The 22,233-nt window shown below is 33.5% G+C and overlaps 1 protein-coding gene across 1 annotated transcript in view; it reads right to left on the bottom strand.

Moving 5' to 3' along the window:
• Window positions 1–6,893: 6,893 nt before the first annotated feature.
• The window catches only part of LOC140987612 (uncharacterized), a 37,556-nt gene continuing 22,216 nt past the window's right edge, over window positions 6,894–22,233 (bottom strand). Inside the window, exons 13-29 of the mRNA XM_073456185.1 lie at window positions 19,152–19,268; window positions 18,976–19,071; window positions 18,625–18,771; window positions 18,316–18,429; window positions 18,143–18,238; window positions 17,796–17,942; window positions 16,457–16,573; window positions 16,273–16,368; window positions 15,934–16,080; window positions 15,368–15,484; window positions 15,182–15,277; window positions 13,548–13,691; window positions 13,001–13,117; window positions 12,827–12,922; window positions 12,494–12,640; window positions 8,447–8,528; window positions 6,894–8,358 (exon numbers count right to left, since the gene is read on the bottom strand). Of these exons, the coding sequence (XP_073312286.1) occupies window positions 7,265–8,358; window positions 8,447–8,528; window positions 12,494–12,640; window positions 12,827–12,922; window positions 13,001–13,117; window positions 13,548–13,691; window positions 15,182–15,277; window positions 15,368–15,484; window positions 15,934–16,080; window positions 16,273–16,368; window positions 16,457–16,573; window positions 17,796–17,942; window positions 18,143–18,238; window positions 18,316–18,429; window positions 18,625–18,771; window positions 18,976–19,071; window positions 19,152–19,268 (2,970 nt within the window). The 3' untranslated portion in view covers window positions 6,894–7,264. The remainder of the gene's footprint in view (window positions 8,359–8,446; window positions 8,529–12,493; window positions 12,641–12,826; window positions 12,923–13,000; window positions 13,118–13,547; window positions 13,692–15,181; window positions 15,278–15,367; window positions 15,485–15,933; window positions 16,081–16,272; window positions 16,369–16,456; window positions 16,574–17,795; window positions 17,943–18,142; window positions 18,239–18,315; window positions 18,430–18,624; window positions 18,772–18,975; window positions 19,072–19,151; window positions 19,269–22,233) is intronic.

The following is a 22,233-nucleotide window of genomic DNA, read 5'->3' on the forward strand; positions in this document are numbered from 1 at the left end:
AAGTGGGCTGGAGATCACATGAAAGACATTTATTAAGAGCATAAATATTTAAAAAATTTGTGATTTAATGTCTTAGTGATTCGTATAATTTTAATTTATTAAAAATATCTATAGCATCTTTAATTGAATTAAAATTATACATTAAATCACAAATTTTTTAAATATTTATACATTAATTTTTTAATCACATTTAGTTATAACAGACATAAATTACATAAAATTATTCATCATTTTGATAATACTTTGAGATGAATAATTATGAAGAATAAATATTTTATGCTTAAAGAATTTAATATCCTAGTGATTCGTATGATTTTAATTAATTGAAGAGTAGCCACAACATCTTTGATTGAATTAAAATTATACATAAATTATGATGATCACATTTGGTTATAAGTGATATAAATTTTAATTAATTATATTTGAACATTGAAATTTATCCCACAAGAAATTTCGTTATGTTAAATATAATTAATTAGGATACAATATTGAATTATTTTCTTAATTTATCCCATGGATTAAGAATTGAATATAATTCAATAGTTATATCATTAAATTGTATGAATCTAATTGAATAAAAAATTCAGTCCACAGACAATTTTTATGCTATTGATTCATATGTAGATCATGATTTACATGGGTAAAACATGACATGATTTATTGCTTCATTTAATAACAATAGCATGTATTCATTAATTTTGCAGCATATTACTATTACTCTGATATTAATTTCTAAAATTCAAGTTTATAATTTTAAGGTGTGAAATTGAAGATTATTCTTCATACAAGCTTAATGAGCACTATTAATATGAGATGATATAGGGTACAAGGTACTATGACAGATACATGTTCATCACAAATCATGAGGTTGTGAAATCAAGAGTTTCAAAATTTCTTGAGAATGACTTGATTAGTGAGAGCGATCAAATTCGGAATATTGATCATTATGATGCTCATTCATCCACACAAGTTATATGTATTGAATGCTATTCACAACATCCTCCAATTAAAAAGTGTGTTGTAAAATCAATCATATAAATTCCACAAATTGTTGTCATGATCTTGTAGTTCTTAATGCTCATAAAAATAATGAATGATAAAAGAATTCAATAGCAAGTAATGAAGTCTGAAAGTTGGTTCAATTGCCATTCATTTTTAGATGAGGCTTCAAATCAAATAAAGTCTCATTAGGCTACATTGAACAACATAAAGAATTCTTCTCTAGTGATGATGAATATTTAATATTTCAAGATTGCGAAAACGATATGGATTGAAACATGTCTCACATTAGTGGTATTTCAAGTTTTACAATGTTATCTCTTCATTAAGTTTTGTTGAGAATATTGTGGGCCATTATGAATTCCAGAAGGTTAGTGGGAGCTTAATTATTATCAGAGTAATATAAGTATTCGACCACTAAAAAAGCTGCAAAATGTTTTGGGATACCTTTATGGTATTAAAGTTTTACATGCTTATGTGAGACGAATTGACAATTTGGAAAGTGATTTGCAACTTTCACTATTGAGTCAAAATTCGTCATTGAAGCACTATTGTGTGGTGTATTTTAAGGAGTTTCATTATGGGCTTAGAATTATGGATTCTATATCTAAGCCATTAAGATTATAATACTGCAATTCAGTTATAGTCTTTGTGACTAAAGCGGTGATCGAATTAAGTATATCGACATAATGTATTTTAAACCGTTGGAGAACGTGTTAATAAAATGGTCATTGAACACGTCAGCACTGAATTGATGATCGTGTAACCTAAAGTCATGCAAATTTCAGATGTTAAAGGATCATATGGTAATTACTGATGGATTTGATTCCATAATAAATTTATGTTATATACATTTGGTTTTTATAATGAAACGCATTCAGTTATGATATTTCTCATATTAAGTTATGTACATATTCAGTTATATTGAGAAAAATATCAATAAAGTTGGACCTCGAATAAACATTGGGTTTATTCATTAAGTTATACAGATTTGATAGACATAATGCATTGTGATACATGGAAGATCATACTAGTTTTTAGAGAACCGATCGCTATGATTCATGTATTTTATTTTCTTCTATGGTGAATTAGATGTATATGTGTCAAGTGGGAGAATGTAAGAAATTATGACACATATAATAATGAAAATTCAAAAGAAAAATTAAAAACATGTGTCAACAATGGCGACGGCTATTGCACACAATTTTTGACAAAATTTTGCGTATGCACATCAACTTTAGAAAAATTGAGATGCGTAAACAATTTTTCTTTTGAATCTCATGCTCCCGCATTAACTCATTGATGGTATGAGACGCCTATATATACAAGCGTTTGAGGTCCCTAAACATACAATCTTATACAGAATAATACACCATCTATAGAGAGATTGGAGTGTTTAAAAGGGTTCAATCGGAGGAAAATCAGAATACTTAAAGATGATTCAATGGGTGGAGGTAACGCTCGATTTAGCTTCCGCATATTTGTTTATCATGTTTATATACGTGCAAAAACATGATTTTTGAGAAAATTTCTAACATTTTGAGATAAAATAGTTTCTGCAGAAAATAGAAGGGAACTTGATACAGATTTTTCAATCTTCTGTAAATGTTGAATGATTCATTATTTATAGTCTCTGAATCATTCTCTATGACATGACATGTCTTTTGGATAATACTCATTCCAAACATAAAAAAGCCCCCCAAAACATTGAAGGGCACCATAGTTAACCACTAAAAAATGGTTATAACCCAAAGGAACACGATGGACAGACGCGACTTTTCGCAACCAGGTGCGCTGAATTCTTGGTTCCTTCCCGTCATGTTCCTTCCATTCTTTTCTATTCTGGTTTCTTTCCATTTTATTGTAAATCAACAACACAATCCACACTAAACATTTCAATTACATTAATCCTATCTGTTGATCTAGAGCTAACAAATAATATTGACATTTAAAAATCCCCAACTTAGCTAGCGAGAACTTGCTTAATGAGATGCAAGCTGATGGTATTTTGCCTGGCCAAGTAATGCAATTTTCTTTACTAAAAATAAGGTTCTAAAACACGCGAAACATGTTCAACTGTGGAGGTCAAGCTTCAAGTTTTTAAGTTTAAACAAAATTAGTACGAGCTTAAGCATACACTTTTTATTTTTATTATAATTATAATTATTTTTAAGCCAAACAATAAATAAAAGAAATAGAATTAAAATAAATTTAATATTAAATGAATAAATTTTCAAGTTTTGAACATAAAAATATTAAAATTTATATAATTAATAGTTTCCAACAAATTTACAAAATATGGTAAAAATAAGCTCATTATCAGTTAGTACGTTATATTTATATTCACGATTTTTATGATATATAGCTTAGTAAAAATAAGTTGATTATCAAATTCCGTTAGTAAAAAGATCTCTAGTATATAATATACATATCTCATCTACTTTAAAATATTTTGAAATTATTTTTTTTTTTATCTTTATCTAAACTTTTGAATATTTAATCATCATATCACTCCTAACTAAACTTTTGAATAGTTAATCATTTTCTAACTAAGAAAAAATCTAACATACATATAAATATATGACTTCTAATTGTGAATTTTCTAATATACCCTTATTCATTTAAGTTAGCAAATTAAATCACTAGTTTTTTAATGAGTTTTTTTGTAATTCATTGTCCATCTTAAATGACTTTGGATATTAATGCATATTGAATTCATCAATTTACCAATGGTTTTTCTTTGTTGCTACTAAAATTGGTTGCTAAAATGAGTTGATTTTTTTATAGTTGCTAATGAATATTTAATGTTTCTATCTTATCTTTTCTTTTATTTTACATATAAATACATCACTTTTATAACAAGTTGATTTTTAAATATGAACTAAGAAGCATCATACTCTTTTATTTAAATATGTCATTTTGTTTTTGTCATACTATTTTTTTCTTATATATATATTTTTAATGTTTGCGGGTGTTTTTGTGCTTATTGTTTTTATTTAACATTGTTGGAAATATTATATGCATAGAAACTTTAAATCATAATATGTCATTGATAATACACATTAATGGTCCACCAATTTTATTTCACAATAACAATAATATTTTTATATTTTTATTTAATGATTGTTTTACTTTTTAAAATATAATTAATAAAATTTGTGTGTTCTTCAACTCTATTTTTCAGTTTTTTCATATTATTATAAACACGTTATATTATTTTTTTAATGAATTTTTCTATATTCAATTTAAATTATTTTTATTAATTAATATCTATAAATTTGTGAAATTCTTGTATTTTTATATAGATAGGTGGCAAAAAAAAAAACTAAAAGTTGAAAATTTCTAATAAAATGTTTAATATTTCAGATATAACTAATAAATTTTTTGTATGTTTCCAACTTTATTAGATTATTACAAGTTTAGAATATTATTATAAAATAATTTTTTTAGGAACTTAAGAATTTTTTATGTATTTAAATTATTTTTATTATTTAATATCAAAAAATTTATTAAGCTCTTGTTATTTTTATGTAGATGATAAAAAATGTTAAATGTTTATAAATTTCAATAAATTGATTTAAATAATAATTAAATAAATNAACTATTTTCCACATTTCAAAGTAACAAAATTATTATTTAATATTCCTCACTTAATGAGTTAACTAAATTATGTTTACCAATTGATTGTGCATTATTATTATGATTGCAACTTAATGGAGTATAGGTGAGGGCATAGGATTGTCACCCCAACAATTAATATTTGTGTTTAAATTATTATTATTAATTGTGTTTGATGAAATTATTTGATTAATGAGAATATATTTGATTTAGAGAAATAATTTCTGGAATGTAAAATAACATCCATATCGGATTTGTTAAATTCAATAATTGTTCATGTTAGGTAGAGTTATTGAAACGTGACATTTGAGTTGCTTTATGGTTTTAAAAGATTTTAGTTAACGTTGCGCTGTTACCACATGTTATAACTTTTGGTAAAACGGAAAGTGAATGATCATACAATCGATATATATCAGAGACAAAGTCATGAGATCAATTCTCATAGATGGCAATGAGTGTAATTATTGGAAGCGAGATTGTTGGAATGCAATAATTGTCTTTACTTGATACATCGATCAAAACATGACGATTGGACTACAATACCGTTTAAAATATTTGAGTTGCACCGTTACCACCAGCTATAATTGTGATAAAGCGACAAATGTCTGATCCTACCATTGGTATCATAGTCAGTCTCACAAATTCGATTCTCCTTCATTACAAATAGTGCAATTGTTGGGGTACAATAACTTTCTCCATTGGATAGAGCAATTGAAACGTGACGCTTGAGCTACTGTATGATTTTAAAATATTTGAGTTAACGTTTAAGCATTGTTACCACAATTTATAAATTTGGTAAATCGACAAACGCTTGGACTTTCTGATTATAAATTATTTTGAATTTTATTTTGTTTCTCTAATAAAATATCTATCTACATCTCTTAACTCAAGATAGTTTTTTCCTAATTTATTATATGCTCTTGAATTTTCATGTATTTTCTCCTAATTTTTATATCAAGTAACTTTATCAATAATTTTAAAATTAATATATACATCACATCTATTTTAATCACTCCATTTTTTTTCAGTTTTTTAATTCATTATATTTCAAAATTCAGACATACATTTTTTCTCATTGACAATTAATACATACACTTAATTATGTTTTAATGCAAAATAGATATAATATGTATAATATGTGGAGAAATCGAGTGAGACTTTAAAAAAATGGATTTAAATCGAATGGTGAACGACTCAAATAAACAAAATAAGAAGACCATAGGAAAAAATAAATACAAGCATCAAAGAGATTAATCAAAATCAACTCAAATAAACAAAATAAGAAAACCATAGGAAAAAATATACGCAAGCATCCAATAGATTAATCAAAATCAAATCTGACGACGAAAAACATAGAAATGGGATATGATGATATGATTGTTGAATTTAATAGAAGAAAGAAGTAGGAAAAATAAAATAAAACTATGATACTGAAATATTCGAAAATCATACAAGAAAATGATTGAAAAAATTAAACCATGTTGTTTAGAATAATAGTAAACTGTGAAATAATATTTATTATTGAATAATTTGTGAAAAAATTATGTGTTTACATGCGTTTGCAAATTTAGGATCAATGTTCATAGTGTACTTAAGTTCGTTACCCACGTGCAACGCACGTGCTTTGCTACTAGTATTATAAAAAGTATAAATTTAAAAATAATATTTTATTTAACATTAAAAGGGTTTTTTTTTATATGTTCACATAGCGCGCGCAAGCGACACTAGTTTAATGGTAAGATCTCGAAAGGCATATTGTAAACTTGTTTCATTATACTCCATATGCCGAACAATAAATAAAAGAAATAGAATTAACCAAGGTCGAGGTCTCCCTCTAAAGGTGTCACCAATTTATTTTGCTAAAATATCTAACTCAAATTCAAAATTTATAACCGCTAAAAACACAAAATAAAAAAAGAACTAAAAATAACTTCCTTAAAAAGAATAAAAGAAAATAAACTATTTATTTAAAGCAAATAAATTAAAAAATACTTACTATTGACAAAAAAATATAATACAAGAATTGAATACTCCTGATACATTGTTTATTATTAATCAATTAAATTTCATTACACAAATAGTTTGTATTATATAATAAAAAAGAGATCATTAGTTCCAAATCTCGTGGACAAAATTCCCTTCACACTTAAAGTTGATAGATCTTTATGCTTTTTTCCTTGCCTTCGTTGGCTAATAGTTGATGAACATGAGCGTGGACCTCTATATTCACTAGATCTAATATATCCTAGTCTCCAATTTATACACGAGAAGACATGTTGAGGCATAAACTTGTTATTTAGTGACCCCTAAAAGCTCAAACTTTTAGAACATGTGGTTATCTACGTTCGATACTTCATTATTTTGGAATGTTGTCTGTCGCATAAACAATTCAAGAAACTATCATCATACCAAAGAGAACACATTTGTGCGTTTGCAAGTTTTCCTCAAAATAATGACACAACAATATGCCCTGGTCTAAAACTGTATCTGGAAAGGACACCGGAAACTGACAGCATCAACATTTTGTCCCCAAGTAGCTGAAAACAGACAGGTGTTGGTTCAAATTCCTCATTCAAGTAGCCATTCTACTTCAACATAAAGTTTAATTTGACAAGTCTTCAGAAATTCCTACATGGTTTTTTACGATCTAGGAGCTTTTGTCCGAGAAACCTGTTTCAGTGGATACTGGTGGGGAAGATAATGATGGATTTGCTGGCGACTTGTCTGCATTCTTGTTTTGTGCCACTGATTCAAAACCAGGGGGGATTTCACTTTCAAACAACGCATCCACGGCTGAGAGATAGAAGGATGGACTCGCAGGTACATTTCCAACGGTATTGTTTTGATTAGTGGATTCAAACCCTGGGGGGATTTCACTCTCAAACATGGAGGGTTCTTCAGATGCTGATGTTTGTATGCCTCCATCTTGATTGTAACGAATTTCTGGAAAAGGTGAAGTATCATCCAGTGGTATCTCCCCTGTAAGTGTCTTATATGCAAATTCTAGGCATGGATCAGTCCAGGAGTCCCCAAATTCATAGCAAGGCTGCGTATCTTGGGATGTTACAACATCATTGGGTTGCTTACCATTGGTCTTCCCTACAGTTTGCTCTTTCAAATTAGTATCGTCCTCTGCAAGAGGGTTTTTAACTTTGTTCGACGGCTCTTCATTCAAAGTGGCGTTGCCCTTTGCAAGAGGTTTTTCAACATTGTCCAACGGATCTTCTCCTCGAAGTCGTGGAGTTTCCACGACGGCATTTGCATGATCTGCAACTTTTTTTGTGGGACCAAGATCAGAGGGCAGAGTAACACTAGTTGCAGAGGATCTCTTAGTCGCAGCCCTGCATGTTCGTTCACTTAATTCCACATTGGAGAGCATCTCAGGCTCGGACTTCGCGAGTCTCTTTGAAGCACGTAATGGCAAGTTCAAATCTCTTCTTTTCTTGGATTTTCGTAATTCTGACTTAGTTCCACGAGTTCGATTTTCCATCTCACTATCGGGAAGTTTCTCCTCAGTGAAAGTATCATTAATAACGGAGCAAATAGCTAAAACGTCAGCCATTGCCTTTTCACCTTGTTTAGAGCAATCCCTCGTGTGTGCGGGGCCCATTTTCATGTCAAAACGTTTATTTGAATTTTCACATGAAAACATTTCTTTAAGACTGTCAGATCCAGCAGATGCAACTGTAAAGGTATCAGCCTTTGATGCCGCTTGAGTTTTTGTATTGGAAACACCTTCACCTAAAAACAGCGAACCACCCAGTGATGTTTGTAATGGCTAAGGACAACCACTGAATTAGTTTCATCCTAAAATAGGAAAAAAAATTACCATTTGCGTTTGATTCTTCACCAATAAAGAGCTTGGTCTTGGTCTCTAGTTGCTTGGATAACTTTTTATTAATTGGAGAGGACTACAAAAAAATAAACTTATTTTTTTGTTAATTCAGAAAACAAAATAGCTAACCATTAATTTTATAAAACTGTGAAGAAAGGGATGATTATTTTGGACTGGGAACAAAGATGCCTGTACAGACGCAAAAAACAAGTTTCACTGGCCTAAGGGTAGCCGACCATGGTTATCGATCCATTAATATTAGTTACTAACCATTAGTCAAACCATGGTTAAATATGTTTACCAGGGCCGGACAGACCATTCCCCAGCTAAACATGTTACTTGGACCAGCCTGTCTAGTCTAATTTTGCAACACACTGTAAACTATCAATATACATATTAGTGTATCTGTGCTTGATGACCATCCATCTGGCCCAAGCCAGGCAAATTTTGACATAGCCTTATACGAAACAAATGCCAAGTCTTTTTAGATGTACCATTATCAGTAGCCCAGGTATAATATTTTGGACATATCTAAACGACGTTTACTTGTTATGGGTGATAGACTAACACTTTCTTGATACATTTTCAGGACAACTACTTTTGACCTGCATTAGCGCATTCATTACCCTGAGAGCGACATTTTGCTAACTTAACATCTTTTGTGAAAATATTGATAGGTGTCGATTTTACGTGTCTGAATACGTTATCTTGAGCACGTTGCATGGTTTTGCTGTGTCGGTCACGTCGTTTTTTGTTAATTTATTTCATAGTTAGGGTATATGAGCCACTTCTCACTTGAATTGATTGTTTTATAGGCAAAAGTGACAAAAAGACGAACTCGAGATGGTTGATGCAAAACTGCGCAGCAAGAGTCGTGCTAGGGCCGCAAAAAATTATGGCCCCAACACGAATTGAAGGAAACTTGAAGGAAACATAAGGCTGGGACAGAACGAATCGCGCTAGGCAAGGCAAAAACGACCGCCCCAGCGTGAAATGATGAAAAAGTGGGTCGTAAATAGAGCATCTCGCACCATTCATTGAGCCTCAGTCGGAAGAAGTTTTGGAAGAAGTATCATATGAAGATGAGCCACCAATAAACCTCGGGGATGACGAAGTTTCCAAAACTATCAATTTGAGCTCATCAATAATATTATCATACACACATCTGCGGGATCATTCTCTTCCTCCAACACCGATTTCAAAATATTTTGTTATCTAAGAGCCAACACCATGTTCTCTTTAAATGTTTACCATTCCATATGGAGTGTTTTTGAGGTGACGAACTTACAGTGTGCACATCAAACCAGACTTTAAGGCATATGAAACCAAGACCCATATATGGTGTCATATCACACTTTTGGCGTCAGCTACTCTTTTATGAGTACTTCTGAGGATCAAGCCGACGAATAAAAATCAGTCGCTACTTGGGAGGCAACCCAAGAATTTTACTTCATTTTTACTTCGTTTAGTTCTTGCACCGCGTTCTTGTTACTTATTGACTTGATCATCTTTAATCCCCTTATATTTTCTTGCAAGGTGTGCATAATGAAAGAATTTGAAGATCGGTGGCATAAGAAATTCGCTGCAGCAGAAGAAGATTCATGTCCATCCGCAGTCCTCAAGCCCACCGCCTTACGATCAATCAGGGGAGTCTTCTCATTCTTTGAGCTTCGTTTTTATCTCTTTTTATATTTTTTTGTCATGTGTCTTTGTTTGTCGCATTGAGGACAACATAATGTTTTAGTATGGGAAGCACGATGCTATGTTCTCATGTTTTGTTTGCATTATGTTTTGTTCTAATGTTTTGTTTTATTGTTGATTGAGTAATCACACACACACACACACACACATACACATATATATATGCATTGAGTAGTGTCGGATCATGTAAAAATTAGTTCGGGACGATATGATGGTGACCTTTGGCCAATGATGAATATGAATTTATGACAGACATGTCCATTGATCTTGGTTACACCATTGTTTAGGACACCCTTGTTTTTGAAACATGAAGTTTTTTGTTGAATGCTGAATCTGACAAGCACATATGTTGTGACTAGTGAATTGTGTGCATAGTGATGAAATTCATATGAATTGTTTGAGATTTGAGAAGCATTAGTTGTTTGTGGAACTTATATGCACATCTTTCTAAGCAAATCTTACACACTAGCAACATGAACGTGATTTAGGCAATTTCTCATCAACTTGTCAGTTGTTCAGAGCCTACCCAGAAAACATGTAATCCTTTGTTATCCCATTGAGCCTAATGGAAAATCGAGTGGGTTTAAACCACAATTTGAATCATCATCATTTGCATTCGAGCTACATAATCCGACATTTAGCCAAAAAATGGAAACAAGAGAAAAAATATTCGTGCCAGGGAGTTCATATGTGAATCCAAATTGCACTAGTGAAAATAGTTTCTTGCAAAAATAAACTTACAAAGGAGAATTTAAGGTGAGGGGGGAAGCGAGAAAAAAGAATGAAATTCGATTCCAAATAAATTCAAGGCAAGAAAAATGGGAAATGTATGGAGAATAAGGATGACGGATGAAAATCTAATTGTGCATAATTCAATATTAATCATTGTACTCCCTTCCTTGTGAACATCTTACCTTTTCTTTTCTAGCACACATCTAAGCCACATCACGCACCTGAAAAGTCCAAGTGATTTGTGCTTGTTCGCCAGTAACTAGTGGAGAAGGGTTGCATAAGAGGTATGCTTGAACCATGTCAATTGAGTTGTCTTTCTTGCAATTATGTGAATGTGGTCTACTTGAAGTGCATGCTACTATAAATAATATAACACGCACACATTCACGTTTAATTCAAAAATGTAGTGTGTACATTTCAATGGGTGTACGACGACTTGTGTTATGCTTTAGTATTTGGGAAGTATGTCAGAAAATTTTCTGAGGCATGAATATGAGCCACGAAATCGCGAAAAAAATTACGGGCCCAACACGAATTGAAGAAAACATAAGGCAGGGACAGAACGAGTCGGGCTAGGGCGGGCAAAAACGACCGCTCCAATGTGAACTAAAGAAAAAGTGGGTCGTAAACAGAGCATCTCGCGCTAGGAAGGCCAAAACTTAGGGAAAGAAAAAAAGATCAGGCGTCGCGCGCCGCAGGGAAAATCAGCTGCCACCCTAGGAGAAACGCCGAGGGAAGAGCGAGAGCAACATGGCAAGCGAAGAACAAGAACTCTGCACATCGTTTTCTCCTTTTCTCTTTTCTATTTGTCGCGACTAAGGGGATCTTACCCCCAAACAATTATGTTTTGATTTCTTTTTGAAGATTGAATTTTGTTTTTAAGCATACATGATTATGTTGTTGTGTTTTTATTGCATCTTTGAAACATGATCAACTTCGAAATGATTATGTTATAATGAGATTTTATAACATGATAGATTAACATAATTCATGGATCTACAATTTTCATAAACATATGAGGTTGGATACATGTGATAGTCATAGTCCAATTGGTCGAAAGCTAGAGGATTTCACGGTTCGTCAATACGATTGCAATTATTAAATAACACAGTGACTTTGTTAATTCGATTAATATAGCTTGACAGAATAAATTGAAAGATTAAGAAATCCCGTCAAAAGCATGACTTATGATTGACATTCAATCATTAGAGGAGATTGAGGGGTATGTGAATTGAGATCTTAACGATTGTTTGTTTATTATTTTGATTTAAGTTATTTATATTGTGTTTGTTGAATTATTTTATTTAACTTTTAATTTAGTTTAATAAATTTCACCTTTTTGTCCAAGTTAACTAAATAATTATGTTTGAGGTAAATTTGTCATACATCAATCTCTGTGGGACGATACTTCATACTTGTTACGCTATATTAAAACTTGACACGTACACATGCGATAAATCGAGCAGTTTGGAGATAATTAATTGTTCTAAATTATTGTGTTAGAAAAACTCGATCAGAAATCAAATCATAAAATTGAGAATTATGAGACGAATATTAAAATATTAAAGGAAAAAAATATGCATAAATGATTCCAAGTTTTTAACTCACAGAGGTTTTCTTCTTAATCAAACTGGGACTATCTATCTCCCTCCTCTTTGGTCTGATGGCACAGCTACTGATATCGTTAGTTTCCAGATACCGCAAAACATCCTTTTTAGAACGAAATATGTAACCACTTACTGGATCTGTGTAAAACTGTGGAAATTAAGTATAACATCAGTGATGAGCATCGATCACTAGAACCCAGTCCAAACGATACATAGCAATATCTTTAGAATGAGAGACAAAAAATGCTGACAAGACGTGTAATGGCATATGCTTCCTTGCCATATATATTTCAGGTTCTGCTCTTAAAAATCTAAGTGTAAAATCATTAATCACCGGATCCTTTCTAATCTTGTCTCCAGATTGACTAGTTCTGATTTCTTTGATCCAACCTGGAGGTAGCCCATCAGTGGATGCAATCTCTATAGCAACCTGGATATCTTTGAAAAGTCAGAAGAAAAATTGTATAAGATGGCTCAAACATATTGTAGAGTTCATCATAGCACGAACCGCAGGCGAAGGTTGCTGGCTGTTCTTTTTAATTTCAGTAATGTAAGCTGCATTTATCATAGATTCGTATTTTATAGATGCTTCTGGCTTCAAAGAGGATTCACCAGAATTGTCAAGCTGAGAAGATAAAGTATAACAAATTTTTTTTAAAAAAAAACAGTGAGTTTGAAAGAAATCAAAAAAATTAAGGAATAAAAGGACTGCAGATCTGAGATATTTTGAATCTAATAAATGATAAATAACGGCTAACACTAGGTGCTTGAGGCTAGCATTTTTGTGGTGAAGTAGAACGTTTACTGAATTTAAAAACCTGATCTTATTCACAAAATATTTCATATTTATGGACTATAACTGGACACAAATAGAAATTATAGGACATTTTGACATTTCATTATTCAACAGTTTCCATTAGAGAGTACACAAGCTACCCAGAGAGCAACAATTCGCTTATTCAACCATTTCTGTTGAGAATAAAGTAATAACATGGCAAAATAAAGCAAAAGAATATGAAGTAACAAAAGGAAACAATGACAAGTTTTTCACTCACAGGGATTTCCTTGATTGATTGAAAATCATTTGTTTCCCTTCTCTTTGGTCTGATTGCACAACTACGAATATCATTGGTATCCAGAAAACGCAACACATCTTTTTTGGAACGAAATATGTAGCCACTAACTGGATCTGTGTAATACTGTAGAAATAACATCAAAACAGAGACATTTCTCACTGATAAGCTGGTCTAAATACTACATTGTAAAATATAAACAGGCAATAAATACAGAAAACACTAGCATGATGATATATACTTGAGATCCAACTAGTGACATGTCTGGATGAGTTTGGGCGTAAAGCTGGGTTGAGAACCAACTTGCTCAAATCAAACATTCATTTAGCAGGCGTGGATGCTTTGGTTAGAGAAGAAATATTGCAGATTACGGACTTTCAGGTAGGGGTCTTCCCTTTCATTATCTGGGAATTTCCTTAGCCACGGAAAAACTTTGTGCTGCCAATTAAGATGTTCTGGTAGATAGTATATCAGCGCGTATTGAAGCATGGCCAAGAAACACTTTGTCTTATTCAGACAAACTTGAGCTTATAAGGGCTGTCATTCAAGGGATTGATTGCTTCTGGTTACAATTCTACCTAATTCTTTTGGTATCATAGACACAATTTACTCGTGTGGGAAATTTATGCGGACAAGTAATCATCCGCTGATTGCATATCCGCCTTTTGTGTATCGAAAGAAAATGATGGTATGGGATTACGGGACTTGAGGGCATGGAATAATGGTCTACTTGCCAAGACATTGTGGAATATTCACAAACAAAAAAAGATACCTTGTGGATCAAATGAAAAAAAAAAGTTTGTCTTCGAAGGAGAAGCATATGAGACAAAAGGTACATAAGAATGATTCTTGTTTTGCTAGGAAAATCATTTCGATTCGTGATGAGATTCTGGTTTATGGTTCAATGGATAATTCTATAGCATTATTGGGTGGTTGGTTTGATAGCATAATTCTATAGTTTTTTTGCTTCAAATTATTGAAACTGACCTTGGAAACCCCTAGCATGGAAGAGTTTCCTCATTCCTAAACATCAATTCTATACATGGTTGTTTGCCCATCGGAACTTTCAGACTAGGGATAGACAGCCTTATGGGGTGGAGAAGAAATGTATTCTTTGTGGCGATTCTAATGAATGTTTTGATAATTTGTTTCTTTGTGTACTACTCGAATTCTCTTTCGACGAAAATTCGAGAATGGCTTAGAAATAACAAACTCATGGGCTCACAACAAGCTCTTTTAAAGGCATTCAGAAGGGTCTATCGAGGTATTTCTTCCCTGGCAAAGATGCAGTACACGGTTATGGAAGCTGTCATTTTCATACTTGGAGTGCAAGAAGTTGTTGGTTATTTGAGAATGAAAAACAGAGGGATGATGACATCTTTCGGAAAATAAAGATATTTGTTCACGCTTTATAATGTTTTAAGTAACCTTTGTAAGAAGTCTGGTGGTTTGTTATTGGTTGAAGGAGTTGATGTTTTTCTTTGATAGATTTTCTGAGCATGCCCAGTGTGTTTGTACCTCCATGGTTTTTTACCTTAATGATATGATCTTTCATGTCAAAAAAGATAAAATATTTGAGGTTTTGTCACAACAAAAGGAAAGGGAATTTTAATCACCAGATCCTTTCTAATCTTATCCCCAGATTCACTTGTTTTGATTTCTTTTATCCACCCTGGAGGTAGATCATCATCTGTTGTGAACTCGTTGGCAACCTGGACATTTCTCAAATGTCAAAAGCTAAATAGTATAAGACGGTTAAAAATAAGACCCTGAGTTAGTATTAAGCATATCAAAGCACAAACCGTAGTGGTAGAGTGCTGGCTTTTCTTCTCTGTTTCAGTGGTACAAGATGTGTCTATCGTGGATTTGCTTGGTACAGATACATCTGGCATTAAATGGGGTCGAGCCACATTTTTAACCTGAAAAGTTAAATTCACCAAATGAGAGAGAGGATTTATAAAACAATTGAGAACATAAGTAACTAAGTGACAGTAGATCTACGATAATTTGACTCTATTTAATGTAAGGCACTCATACCCTCCACCCTTGGAGGAAAAGGTTTTTGTGTTAATAAGAATGAATTAAAATCCGTTAAAAAATTTGGATTAATTTTCTGAAACATTTAAAATTTTGCATTGGACACTGTTTTACCATCTACATGAGAAGAAATTGTGGGACATATTGACATTTGATAACGTGTGTATCATTAAAATTTTGTCACTCGAGATGCCTAAATTACCCAACGAGCAAAACTTTTCTCACTCAACACAGCTTGATATAAAATAACAAAAATGGAAAACATATCAGAACACTATGAAGCAACAAAAGATAAAACTAGTGAGCACAGTAAACAAAGTTCATCGCTCACAGGCTTTATATTTTTTATCATTTTGAGGTCCTCTTTTCCCCTTTTCTTTGGTATGATGGCACAGCTACGGATGTCGTTTGTCTTCAGAAAACAAAAAACATCTTTTTTAGAACGAAATAGGTAGCCACTGACTGGATCTGTGTAATACTGCAGAAATTAAGTACAATATCAAGGATGGGAGATCTCTCAATAGGAAACTAGTCCAAAGACTATAGATAATCATGCATAGAATGAAGGGAAACAAGGGCTGAAATCAGATGCATGACAACATACACCTACTTGGCATAAAACAGCGAGGTTTTTCTTTTAACAAAGAAAAGGTAAGAGAATTTTAATCACCGGATCTTTTCTAATCTTATCCCCAGATTGAATAGTTTTGATCTCCTTTATCCAGCCTGAAGGTAGCCCATTCGCTGATGCGGTGTCAATGACAACCTAGACATCTTTCAAGTGTCAGAAGATAAATGGAATACGATGGTTTGACGACATACTGAATTAGAGTTGAGCTTGTAACAGCACAAACCACAGAGGAAGAGTGCAGGATTTCCTTTTTTGGTTCGGTAATGCGAGAGGCATCTATATTGGGTTTTCTCTGCACCGATCCCTCTAGCTTCATTTGGTGTCCATCAGCACTGTTGAGCTGAGAAAAAAGTTGCAAATTCACCAAAGAAAAAACAATGAGTTTTCAAGTACATTCAAAACATCTGCAACAAAGTGACTATGGATCTGTAAAGCTTTTGAGCCAATAAATGTAGTGTCATATGCTGCACATAAAACCAAACCATCGAAAATTTGAATTTAATGGCTAACACCAGAAATTTACACTGCGTAATATTTTATCATGATGCAAGGAGAAATGATTGGGCTCGTTGACTTTGATTGTGTCGGCATTTCTACTTTTTACATATAAAAACAAACACAGCGAATATCTTACGGGGCCAAATATCCAGCAAAAACAGATCTCCTTAATTTATGAGCTCAGGCAGATTGATCGTGCAGCTTGTATGTACACCCTTTACATTGTAGTCCAACATGAATGTCAAACCCATCTCCAAATGTACCCAACTCAAAAATTTTTCTCATCATTTAAAGAGCTGTACATGGGAAGATAAAATAAAAAAAGGTAACACAATTCCATTCCATCCCATCCCATCCCTACAAAAACCCACCCTACTAATTGACATTTAAGATTCCTCAGCAAAGAATGTCAATTAAACGCTACTTCCAACTTTGCGAAATCAGTAAACTCACTCTTAGTCTCTCAAATCAATATGCACTCCACATAATAAAATGACATCACATCCTATAATCAAGTTCTGTTGATTAGTTCTGTTGAGAGGAACTTTCTCTTTCCAGAATTTATATTTATCATTGTGATCAATCTTCTTAAGCATTGTTTGGTTCATATGATAGGATAAGTAAATGATATATAATAAGAGTGATTATAAAATGAAAGGTAAGGATAAATAACCACAAACAAGAGAGGATAATAATGCCTACAGTGCGGTCTGAACGGACCGGACCTATCATAATCTTAATCATGCGTACCAAACATATGATAAGTGAAGGATTAAAAATCAATCCTCTCTTCTCATGCACACCAAACAATGCCTTACAGTCCTATCCCAAATTAAAACTACACAGAAAACATCTAATACTCCATGCTCAAGGCCACAACACTGATGACCATGGAGATGAAACTTAACAATCTGTCAACTAGCGAGTGCCTTAATTACCAAAAGATCAACATATTGCTCGTTTTGCAAATTAAACATTGTGAAACAGAGAAAGTATAATAAAGCAACAATAAACAAACAAAAATTATTTACAGATGAGAATGGTTAACGAAGTTGTTGACTCACGCTAATTTTATTCTCAATCAACTTCAAATCGTCCGGCTCCCTCCTTTTTGGTGTGACAGCACAACTACCAATATCATTTGTTTCCAAATATCGCATGACATCTTTCTTGGAACGAAATACATAGCCACTTATTGGATCTGTGTAATACTGCACAATTAAGCATATCATGAAGTATGAGGCATGGCTCACAATGAAAGTAGTCCAAAAAATAAATATACTGTGGAGTAAATCGCTATAATAAATACAAAAAAGGACATGCCGAATAGGCTGCAGGAACGTGCATCTTTTATTAAATAAAATTCAATGTTTTTCACCTAAGGGTAAAAAGGAGTTGAAAATAAAATTACCGGATCCTTTCTAATCTTGTTCCCAGATTTACTTGCCCGGATTTCTTTTATCCAGCCTGGAGGTAGACCTTCCACAGATGAGCTCTCGGCAGCAACCTAATTATGTTTGAAAACTGGGAATCTTAACTTTACAAGACTGCTAGAACAGATATAGAATTGAATATTGCACAAACCGCAGCGAGAGATGGCTTGCCCTTGTTTTGTTCAGCACAGCAACCTTCATCAGTTATAGATTTTACTTGCAGAGGTGCTTCTGGTTTTGAAAAAGTTTCACCCGCATTGTCAACCTGAAAAGATGAATGTTCAACAGGAAAAAGCATAAAAAGAAAACATGAGTTAGACACAGAAATTTGCTAACATCTTAATTGGCCCTACAGAAATAAAGGGACTATTGATCTATAATGCTTTTGGAAACAGTTTATCATCTTACGAGTACAAAAGATTACTAACAGATGAAGATAAAAATTAAACAGCTTTCTTACAGGGATTCCACTCTTAATCAAGTTGAAATTATCCATTTTCCGCCTCTTTGGGGTGATGGCACAGCTACCAATATCATTTGTCTCCAGATATCGCAGAACATCTTTTTTAGAAAGAAATACGTAGCCATTAACCGGATCTATGTAGTACTGCAGAATTGAGAATAAAATTAAGGATGAGATATGGTACATCAGGAACTGGTCCAACAACTACAAATAGAACTACTTGGTAAACTATACATAGATATTGAATACATGTGCAAAATCATGGTGCATACTCCTACACGTTATAAATGGTCAAATTATTGGTCATGAGAGTATATTAGAAAGGTAAAAGAACTAATTACGGATTACCGAATCCTTTCTAATCTTATTCCCAGATTTACTGGTCTTCACTTCTTTTATCCAGCCTGGAGGTAGCCCATCTGCTGATGTGCTTTCAGTGGGAACCTAGACAACATTCCAACGTCAGAAGCTAAATTAAAAAACCAAGCTTGACATAAATATAGAATTATTATTGATCTTATCACAGTAACCATAGCAGAAGTGTGCTTATTCTTCTTTTCAGAAATGCAATCTTCGTCTCTTGTGAATTTGCATTGTGAAGGCACGTCTGGCTTCAAATTGGTAAAACCAACATTATCAACCTGAAAGATAACCAGTTAAAAGAGAGGAACAAAAAAATATGAATATGCAAGAACTTGCGAGATATCTAAATTAGCATGTAGCAATAAAAGAACAAATTTAGAAGGCATACTAATTCAACATTTATTCAAAATGAATCTGAATTCATGTCAACTATTCAAATCTACACCAGTTATCAGTTTCCCATCAAAATAAGAAGGGAAGGTTGGCCATATCAATCATTAGACTGCAACTTCATGAGCAAAACTTCAAGACTCAGTGACCATAACATTTGAAGTCACCATAAAGTACCAAATGTTCAACAAAAATGGTGAGCATAGTAAGTCATGGCAGAGCTTCGAAATATTCATATCACATGGTTGGCATTCACTTCCGACTCCCGAAACTGATAAAAAAAACTACTCAATTACCACAGCCCCAGCCAGTGACCACACAGGGATGGAGAAGTCTAAAGGTGATCCAAATCTTCCATTGAAAAGATCAACTCCACTGAATATCAGGCAAGACAACAAAATGGGCTTTGCTACTACTGTGATGATAAGTATACAATGAATCATAAAGGTAAAACCAAGCAATTTAATCTCAGCATAGTAGAGAAAGACCTTACTGCAATGGGAAAGGAAAGAGAAGAAACAGGTGAAAGAGAAGTAGAGATTGAAGGAGAGATATCATTGATAGGAAATAGGAGTAAACCACCATCAAGGTATGTAGTTTCTTGAGGAAAAGGGCTCTTACAGATTTGATAGACATTGGAAGCATAGCTCCCCAACAATAATACAGAAAGACATTTGGATTGTTCATTGGTGGAGACTACACTTTCGGTGGTTACCGTAGCTGACAGAAGCAAGACTATAAGTATGGCGAAGTGATAGTCATCTTCCTAGAAAATGAATGGTTATAAATTTGAGGCTGAGCTTTGAGTAATTCCTGGAGCAGACTGGATGTGGGTTGTGGAACTATAGCCTGGTGACATTCGATTACAAAGAAGAGTCTTATTACACCATAATGGTAAAATGATCACTCTGTCCTGTATAATGAGATTTCTTGAATCATACTTTTTTTTTTGATAGGAAACATAATATTTTATTTAATGAAAGTTTTTAGTACAATAATAGCGGATGAGTGATCCGCAAAATATAAGAACTAAGCATTTTCGTCAAACCATTACAAACTTCCGATCCCTAACAACATCTGAAATCGCTAAATGATCAAGCCCTTTGATTGTTCTCGTTGTATTCGCAACTCTGAACTTAATGACCTCCCATAATTCGCTTGCGCTGGCGTGTGTGTCGTTGAAAATTCTGTTATTCCTCTCTAGCCAGATGGTCCAAAATGTGATGTGGACTATTACATACCATAAAGTGCTAGCTCTGCTCCATGTAGAAAAACCCGGATCGATAATGAACATGTCTCTTGCTCGCTGTGGAAACACCCACTGACATCTGAGCTCTTGCATAACCCTATTCCATAAACATCGTGAGTAGGAACAGTGCATCAACAGGTGATCCTGAGTCTCTTCGTTGTTTTGGCATAGCGTGCACCATTGAGGGCTTAATGAGCAAGTTGGCCATCTTCTTTGCACCGAGTCTAAAGTAGGAAGTTTACACAGCGCAACAGTCCACGAAAAAATCTGAACGATTTCTTGAATCATACTGAGTTGTTACAAAGATCTCTCTCCCACTGACTAAAATTTGGGACGTTTATTCTATCTAAAATCTGGGCCATTTATTCTATTTTTTTAAAAATAGAAAATTCTTTTTTTCCTAAGATTTAACTTTCCTTGCCAATCCCACATCCCATCCATTATCTTGGAGACCATGCAACAAAAAAAGATCAATCCCAAAAAAAGACCACGCTAACAATGCAACAAAAGATGGTCCTGATTCTCCTCTTGTTTTCGGTATAAACTACACCATTGCCGGCATAAAGCACAGGTAGTCCACCGTTTTTGCAACGAATCACAAGTCGGCAGTTTCCCCAAAGCCACTATCCACGAAAAGACTTGAACCTTGTGCGGGACCGGTATCTTCCATATATTATAGTAATACGGGACTTGTTGGAGAATTCATGGAAAGCCCACTGATTGGAAACCGGCTCGAGAAAGGAAAGCAAATGCTGCAGTAACGGAAGATCAATCCCATGATTCCCAACCTTTCACAAAAGAACTCGATGTACTACAAAAATTGTTCTGCCAGAATAATTCAGCACCATCTTCTTCAATGGTTAGCACCGGTCATGTTGCACGTAGAGGTAATTCCTCTTTTGCTTTGATTATGTGGCTTGAATTATCAAACAATTGGATAGTTAACTCTGGTGCCTCACATCACATAGCTGGAAATTTGGAAAATTTTCTTCTTTCATTCCTTGTAAAAATTCCCAAACAGTATGCATTGCAAATGGTGCTTGCTCACGGGTGGCTGGTTATGGTTCGGTTCAATTAACTCAGGATATTTTCCTACAGTCTTATTTATTTGTGCTAGATCTTAATTGCAATCTACTACTCAACAGCGATATCAAATGTACGTCTAAATTCTTTGTTGATTCTTGTGTTTTCCAGGATTTGGCATCGGGGAGGACGATTGGCAGTGCTAACCTCTGTGCCGGACTGTATCTTCAGAAGATGAACACCTCCAAGAGAATCCTGACCACCAATTCCTACAAACCTTCATTGTCTTATTCTGTTTTGATGTCAAATTCAAATAAGGATAGTGAGATTTGATTTGGCACTATCGCTTAGGACATCCTAATTTTCTGAACCTTGAGAAATTGTTTCCATCTTTGTTTAACAAAAATATGTATTCTAAATCCTTGTGTGCTATTTTCAATTGTCCACGCATACATGTCCCACTTTCATGTCACAACATTACAAACCATCTAAATCATTCTCCTTTATATACAGTGATATTTGGGGCCCCTCGAATGTGACAAATATTAGTGGTACTCGTTGGTTCCTGTTATTTGTCGATG

The sequence above is a fragment of the Primulina huaijiensis genome, chromosome 11, assembly GCF_012295235.1.
Source record: "Primulina huaijiensis isolate GDHJ02 chromosome 11, ASM1229523v2, whole genome shotgun sequence".
In the NCBI taxonomy this organism is placed as follows: domain Eukaryota; kingdom Viridiplantae; phylum Streptophyta; class Magnoliopsida; order Lamiales; family Gesneriaceae; genus Primulina; species Primulina huaijiensis.